At 46.5% G+C, this 8561-nt stretch overlaps 1 protein-coding gene across 1 annotated transcript in view; it reads left to right on the plus strand.

The window, feature by feature from the left end:
• Nucleotides 1-6740, plus strand: part of WIPF1 (WAS/WASL interacting protein family member 1) — a 51109-nt gene extending 44369 nt beyond the window's left edge. The window contains 4 exon segments of the mRNA XM_066553479.1: nt 229-990; nt 3421-3633; nt 5273-5386; nt 6685-6740. Coding sequence (XP_066409576.1) covers nt 229-990; nt 3421-3633; nt 5273-5386; nt 6685-6740 — 1145 coding nt within the window.
• Nucleotides 6741-8561: the final 1821 nt, after the last annotated feature.

Consider the following 8561-nt stretch of genomic DNA (forward strand, 5'->3'; position numbering starts at 1 on the left):
ATGATGGCTGCATCACTTGTGTTACTTTGTGGCCACTTTAATCGTGCCTCATAAGCAATATCAGGATGTCAACTGGTACCCTGGAGTGGTTTCCCAATGGTAGCGGCGTTGGGGCTGAGCCTCAGGGCAGGGGTGCCCCGTGCCAGGCTGCGCCCTGGCCGCTCGCAGACCCACGGGAACCGCGGCCCCGGTGCGACGGCGCTGATGCTCCCTGTCCTGTGTCCGCAGACGCCGGGGGAGGCCGGCCGCCCGTCCTGCCGCCCGGAGGCCGCTCCGCCGCCGCCAAGCCCTTCTCCCCGCCGAGCGGCCCGCCGCGTTTCCCGGGGCCGCCCTCGGGGCCGCGCACCGCCGCCCCGGACCCGCAGAGGAGCCGCGTGCCGCCGCCGAGGCCCGACGCCGGCTCGAAGCCCGAGGCGGCGCCGCCGCCGGTGCCCAGCACGCCCCGGCCCATCGCCTCCAGCCTGCACAACCGGGGCTCGCCGCCGGTGCCGGGGCTGAGCCGGCAGCCCAGCCTGGGGCCCTCGCCCCCGCCCTTCCCGGGCAGCCGGGCCACGGGGGCGACCGCGCCCCTCCGGCAGCCGGGCCCCGGCGCCGCGTCCCCCTTCTCGGGCCGGCCGCCGCTGCCGCCCACCCCGGGCCGGCCGGCCGAGGACAAACCGCCGCCCCCGCCGCCGCCCCCCGCCGGGCACCGGCCGCCCGCCGCCCGGGAGGCGTCTCTGCCGCCGCCGCCGCCGCAGAACAGCAAACCGCCCGTGCCCGCCGCCCCCCGGCCCGCCCTCGGCGCCCCGGCGCCCCCGCTGCCCCCCAGCAGGCCGGGGCCGCCCCCCGTGCCGCCCGCCCCCGCCGGCGGCGACGAGATGCCGCGGCTGCCGCAGAGGAACATCTCGCTGGGGTCGTGCCCCGCGCCCGGCGGGGGCCGCTCCGGACCGCTGCCCCCGCCGCCCGGAGAGAGACCGCCGCCGCCCGTCAGAGACCCGCCCGGCCGCTCAGGTAGGGAGCGGGCACGGGGAGAGGGCGCTCGTTGGCCATGCCCGGGCCAGTTTCACGTGCAGAACAAACACATCCCAGGATGACATCCCTGTTAGGCACTAGGAATTCCGTGATTGGAAGCGAGGGTTTGTGGGCGTCAAGGTGGCTTATGGAAAGTCAAAGTACATCACCAGTGTTCTCACGTGTACTTTTATAGATCTTTGTAACTTTCATTATAGTCACTGTAATTGACGAGGGTTGCAAAGGGATTTCCCCATTACCTTCTTTGATGCAAAGCACCTTCTGGTAAAGTGACAGCATCTGACTTCCTGAGTCAACCAGTGTGAGTTAATGGTCGCATTCTCACGAGTGGAGGTTTGTGGAACGTGACCTCTACGTGTTCAGAGACACAAGCACAGTCAAATACAATAGCTTTAATAAAAGACCTAGCCAAGAGTTGTTAAATGTAAGAGCACTTGTTACAGCGTGACTAAGTGTTATTACTTACCGTATGTAGATATCAAATTAGACTAAGAGTAGAATCGTCTCCTTTGACCAATTTCATAATGTACATTGTCCTCTGTGACAACTGTTGTTCATAACTTTTAAGAATTCCACATCATAACTCAGCTCTCTGATACCTGATAGTTGTCCCTTGAGATGAGAGAATTTAGGCACAATCAAGCCCTATAACAGGTGGAGAAAAGCATTACACAGAAGATACTGCTGGGAAACTCCATAGAGTTGCCTTTCATTTCATCCTTTGGAATAAACTCGGAAATCATCTCTAGCCTGCCCAGTCCTAGACAATAGAAATGAATGTCAGGTCTGTGGGGACCTCCCACAGACAGCTGTGTTGCTTTCCAGCTCCTTGAACCACTCTGGAGCTCCAACACCTACAGCAGCTGTACAGAAAATAGTGGCCCTGTAACTGTGCTTTGTGGAGCTGGTTGCCAGCCTAGAGGATGGCACAATGCTAGTGCAGCCTGCAGTAGACAAATCAAAGAAATCCTATTACAATTGACCAAATTGATGGATCAAAGTTGCAAAGAGTGTCTGCAATTATTCAGTCACTTCCAAGAGTTTGTTCTGTGGTGGCCTTGGCTGCCACCAGTGCTTTCCTACTTGAGCCTTTTCTTTGGCAGATGGTTTTAGCAAACCTGCACTAACTTTCTTCTGGCTTGATTCCAGCTCAGTAAGTAGAAGGAAGTTGTAGCAGTACATTCTAAACATGAATGCACTATTCTGCAGTAGTTCAGTATAGACAGTGGAGTTTAGCTAGGTTTAGAGAGAGCAAGCAAAACTATTCTGAAAGTTGTTGAATGCTTCTCGTTCTTTGAAACCATTCCCTGAAGGCAAACTTCAGTAATTTGTAAAATAAGGGGAGAAAAAAATACACAAAGTACAGCACGTTTCTTGAAATTTTTCAACGCTTTTTGCTGGAGACACAATATGCTCTCTTTTTCAAAGTGCATGTCTGTAGATAGATTTCATCAAGACAGGGAAGCATTTATTGAAAATTAACGTAATTGTCAATTGCCCAACTGCACCAAACAGAGCTAGTGAGACTTTTGAACATGCGTAACACTCCACACCCTCTGCTTCACCTTCTTGTGTCCTAACCACGGGCACTTGTCTCCCTGGCAGAAGCAGCTTTCCTGTCTTTATTTACTCATCTTGTAGAAGCATCCTTCCCCTGCCCTCAGGGCAGCCCTGGGTCTGTGTTGCTTAGGCTGTGCCTTCGTATTTGACCTGTCACGTCTGTGTCAGTTACAGATACACAAACCCTGGAAATGCCAGTCTATGTGTGAGGTCTGTTTCCAGCTTACAGGGAGATAGATATGCTCCAACTACTGAAAAACCTGTCATGCAGCTCATTTGTTTGTAAATGAGTGAGCTGATGAGCTGCTGCTTCACGCGGCCACTCCCGGGCAGAGCTCCCCTGTGGGCGCCACACACCCAGAGGGAACCACCCCTATGGACAGAGAGCCTCGGACAGTAGCAGGTGTCTTCTGCTGCATGTCCTCTTGCCTTGCAGTGGTCCATAAAAAGGAAATGTGTTATAGTTTGGACCTCCACAGCACCCCGAATTCCAGCTGTGACTTCTGCTTATCGTGGCCACTGTTAATTTAGTGTGGTTTAAAAGAAGCGACCAGAACCTTTACAGAGGCTTCTGTAGCTGAGGAGAATAGGAGCGTGGACACTGCAGTGTGTTTATGTTTAGATACACCTGCTCCTCTGAGCTGTACTCTGCAAATCAACACTAAATCCCTCGAGAGCCCTGGAGAGCAGGGAAGTGGGTGCTGAGAGCCATTACCCCTTGGGGCCAAGGGTCCTGAAGCAGCCCTTTTTGTTAGCGGGAGGCCTTGGGATGCCAGCAGGGGCTTTCCACTGGTAGAGTACCCCCTGGTGTTAACAGCATCTGTGTGCTTGCTTCTTGCCTTGCTCTAGGCCCGCTCCCACCGCCTCCTCCCATCAGCAGGAACGGAAGCACCTCGAGGGCTCTGCCCAGCACTCCGCAGCTGCCGTCCCGAGCAGGGCTGGACAGCGCGAGGGCCGGGCCGCGGCCTCCGCTGCCCCCCGACCGGCCCGGCTCGGCGGCGCCGCCGCCGCCACCGCCGCCTTCGGCAGCTGTCAGAAACGGCTTCCAGGATCCAGGTGACGGTGAGCCATCCTCCCAGCTCTTTGCCTCCACAGAGAAGGTGTAGGGGCTTTTGGCCCTAATACCTCAAAAGAGGTTTGGGATACAGACTTTGTTTCTAGTGGCAGCCTTTGATTTCTGACCAACAGAAGTGTCACTTGGGTCTCAGTTAACCCTGGCAAGTAAGAACAGAATAAATATGCCATACATAGAGCAGAATTGCAAAGTCATCAATACAGTTTCCAAAATAACCCTTTGAAAAATTTTTTCAAACCCTTTTCCCTGAAAAAAGGAAGGGAATTGTTTCAGCTCTAATATGCATTCAAACCACAGATACACTGACACTTCGGAAGTCGGAACGAGTTAGATGACTCAAAAGCTGAAAAACAGACGAGGGAAGAGATTGTCAGAACATTGCTGAAAATGTCAAGTATCTATTTCTGCTAGTGTTTATTAAAAAGATGAGGTCCAAGATTGCTGTGTTTTAAAGATTCGTCATGCTTTTCTTTTTAATTGTTTTCTATTTGCATAGAACATATAAATCCTTCAGTTAATTATGTGAGGCCAAAATTGGTATTCCTGACATTTATAAGGTTAGAAAAAAGCAAACAGAAAATGAAACTACAACTCATGCTTTTAAAACATCTTCACACATCAGGTAAGGCAGAAGGATCACAGGCATATTTCTTCCTACACAAGTCATTTGCAGGGTTCAGAACATGGAGCTTCTTTACACACTGGTTTCTGATTGCAGCCATTGGAAGTAAACATAGAAAAACTGGATCCAGCAAATAACCGCATGTGCAAATGCCAGGTGGAACTTACTCAGCTGTTCATTACATTATGCAGTAAAATACAGCAATATCTCAATAAAGTTATGGTTGCAAAGTCCTGAAGCAAGCAAGTAAAGAAATTACAAAGTTTAAATTAGCCCACACTTTCTTCTTTAGGCTTTCAAAATCAGGTGCAGAACAGAGCTCTTGGAACATTTCCTATAATTTCAATGAGGAAACTAGTATGCTTGCTTTACTTAAAATTCTATGGACTCAGTAAGTACAGCAAAAGGGCCCCTGTAGTCTAAAGAGATACAGCTTCAAGTGATATATTTTTCCATTTCTGACACTAGTTATATACAGGATTCTCTGTCATAAATTTTACCATAATGGGTATTTTTCTTCTTCCAGTATAAATATTAAGAGAGAAGAAACAGTGCTTATAGGAGTGTGCTTTTAATTATGCTTTTGAGCTTGGTATATCAATGATACTTGAATATTGGTAAATTCTATACCAGGAGCAAAATACTGTTTTAAAGTAGGTGAAACGAGGCAGTTCTGGTAGCACATATATGTGTGTGTGTGTTAAAAAAGCAGATCTGTTATACATGGAAGGGAGAGCAAGACTTATTTTAGTGGAATTATGGCTGCTTTCCTGATCTATAATTTTGCATTAAACTGGCAAAATGATCAGTTTGATAGAAATTTTCATTCCCAAATTAACCTAAAGCATCATCTTCCCTGACTTCCTAAGGGAATGCTGGTTCAGTGTGCAGCTGTGTAAGCATTTTGCAATTTAAAACATGCATTAAACATGATGTCAGTGTCAATTGACTTTCCTAAGCTATGTCAGAAAACTAATGAGTAAATTGCATGGGATTTTTTTCAGATGAATGGGAAAGCAGATTTTCTTTTCATCCGATATCTGATTTGCCACCTCCAGAGCCATATGTACCCATGAACAGAAGTTATCCCAGTAAACTAGCAAGAAATGACAGTAGAGGTAAGTTGGAATTTCAGTATTGTCCTAAAACCAAGTGCATGGGGAAAAGACTGGATGCTGAGGTTTCCAGAGTTCTCAGGCTAACAGTTTGGTCATCCTTCCTCACCACACAGGAAAAGCTAACTGCAAGTTCATAGGTACAAGCCCTCTAAAACTTTTTGAGTGGGGAATTGTTTGTTTTTTAAGTTGAAACATGTACTGTAAGTGACCAATCTCTGCCATTATAGTCAGCCCTTCTGCTCTAGGCAGCCAGAACCACAAAATCCCTCAGAACTTTCACTTCGTTTCTCATCTAAATTCATGCACAACTCATTTATTTTTGTGCCAGCATCATCCTTGAGTTTAGATTTCCTCTCTTCTTGTGTGTTAAACTCTTCATGTTTTTTAAGACAACAGTCATATCCTCCTCTCAGTTTTTGTTTTGCTGGGCTGAATAAATGTGGATGTACTACACTCTGCTTCCAAGCCATGTTCTCTGCTGCTTAGGTATACACTTCTGTTTGTTTTTGTCTTTTCCAATCTGTGTTACATGCTGTTCCAGCTCAGGTTTCAAACATGCTTTCTACAGCAGCATGAATGTTACCTATCTTTTTTTGTGGTATTTTGCCTGATACACCCAAGGATCAATTACTTCCTTTACAACCAGTGACGTTGGTGGCTCACAGTTATCCTGTAATCATCTGTATATGCAGATGCTTCTCTCCTGTTTCCAGATGATGAAGTTTTGGTTTGAAGCAGAGATTCCTGTTAGTCTCTGACTGTTCACTTTGTCCTGTTAGCTTTCATCCCATTTATTAGTCCACAAAGGAAGGCAAAGTAACATGTGCATTTTTTTGTGTTTTCTTTTGTGAGTTTGATGTGAAGATTTTTGTATAGGGAAAAACATTGAGAGCTTTGAAATTTTATTGTGTTTAGAGCTTGCCAGTTTGTTGAGATTTGCACGTATGGCAAGTAGCACTGAGAAGTTGTATGTTCACATAAATTAGTAAGGCTAACAGGAACCAGCAGTCTGTTTTAGGAAGGGGAAAATGGACCAAAATACATATGCTTTCCAGGCATTAGGGATAGAATTAGTTAAAAATGTTATTTTACAGTGTTCAAAGTTCTGATGTTGTTTAATAAACTAACCAGGAACTCTACAAAGATTTGTTGGTTTTGTTTTTTTTTTAACAGCCAGGCATGAAAATTAGTAGATCTTCACCAGTTACAGTTAATTATTTGCTTGGATGTAAACTCCCCCTTCAAAAGAAGGAGTATTTCAGGAGGAGTAACACAAAAAACCCTTCTTTCTCTTTTAGGTGGTTCTGTTCGAAAAGAAAGAGGTGCCCCCCCGCTCCCGCCTATCCCAAGGTGAAATGGGTTCTTGCCCATCTTTGGATGACATCTGCTCTCAAGTTTCCTTCGAGTCAGCTCTCCTGTCCACATGGCTGGAAAGTTGTCTGTCCTGATTGATTTCCACTTTTGGCTTGTCAGCTGGAACAAACTTCAGTCTATTACAGAAGTAATAGATGTGGCTTATGGACTATAGTTGCTCAAAGCTCTGAATTTTATTCGCTTAAACTGCAGGCATTTTGTGGACCCTACAGAACATACGTGCATCATGCTTACCATGTCCAACCCCATCCCCTGGAGAGCTCCGTGGGAGGTCTGGCTTTGAATTTGATAGAGTTTGAACAAAGCTGTTTCAATCACTTTGGGTACAGTAGCTGTATTATTTTAATGATAAAGTATTTGATGTTTAAAAAAACAGTTGCTGGGTAAAAAGTGTAGCCAAGAGTGCCCTGGATCCTTCTTTGCATGCCTAACTCAGCCTATCTGCTTCTGCAAGCCATAGACCTACTACATGGTGACAAAGAGTTCATCTTTAACTTTTTTACTTCAGCTTAGTCAAGCAAATCTTTAACAATGCACAACACATCCTGCCTCAAGGATGGAGTGTCCCTGGCCTTGTTTTTATCTGCAGAGAATCTTCCAAAGAAAAGCACAAGTGAAGAATTCATCAGCATAAAAATATATTTTTTTAACCCTCTTTCCTATTTTTTAATAGTGTTATGTGTTCTGTGACCTAATTCTGTCCTACTCTTATGTGGACCAACTCACATCATGTCATCCGTGCCTTGGATTGCTGTAACACCCTCTGCCTGATAGTGCATGTGAGGAGTCCTCAGACGGTAGTCTGAGTGCAAACACAGCAATTATTGTAGTTGCAGGCTCCTCCTGTAAAGCATCACCAGTGCCAGTGCTCCACAGACTGCTTCCCAGTTGTTTCTTTGGTACAACTAAATGATGGGGTTTGACTTTAAAAGCTTCTTGGCACTTAGCTCACGAGTCTCAGAGAGCTTGTGTTTGACTTCCGTTATTGTAGAGCAGCCGAGGTCAAAAATGTTCCTCAGTGAAAGCCCTTTGATGTTGTGAGAGAGGTCTGGGGTTTGTACATTCAAGTGGGAGCATCCAAAATTTGCTATCTGCACTGGTTCAAGAGAAATGGAAAGATTTGGCTCTGAAGCTTGTTTCAAACTTGGCTGAAAGGAGTCTCTACAGAGAGCTGTAAGGCTTATGATAGAAGAAGGAGTAAAGTATTCTAACATTGTGGCAAGTGGTTAACATGTTTAATGGCTTTTGAATTTTGTGTATGAGAAAAGAGCTCATTGTATGAGTGAATTTTACAAGTGCGTCTAAGTGTGTATAAAATGCCTTTAAAAATTAGAGGAATATTATAATTCTGGATTTGAAATATTGGTGAATGATAGCTCTTTGTTAATTGGACCTCTGAAAAATATCCTCTCAGTCTCATCAGCAGTATGTTTCTTCAGTGTTTTCCTTGGGATCCCTACCAAGCCTGTGTCAGCAGCTGTGCTTCACAGGGTGTTGCTCAAAAAAACCCAAAATAAAACATAGAAACTAGTCATGTAGGTTAAGAAAATGTTTCTCTAGCATGGGAGATATCCTAAGTACACTCTGTGGGTAGAATGAGGTAAGTCCTTGAAAATCTGGGGAATTTAGCCAAAGAGAGTCTGGACCCTGCTGAAATGTCTGTGAATAGGGCTTTTTGCTCTGTTTGTGAGCAGGGAGGGGCAGATGCGCTTTCTGCCTTGGCAGCCTGGGCATCACATTGAAGGGAATGAGACTAGAGTTGGATTTGGCCAGATCAAATTTAATTTGGTCTTTTCAGTGT

This window comes from Molothrus aeneus, chromosome 7, assembly GCF_037042795.1.
Source record: "Molothrus aeneus isolate 106 chromosome 7, BPBGC_Maene_1.0, whole genome shotgun sequence".
Taxonomy (NCBI): domain Eukaryota; kingdom Metazoa; phylum Chordata; class Aves; order Passeriformes; family Icteridae; genus Molothrus; species Molothrus aeneus.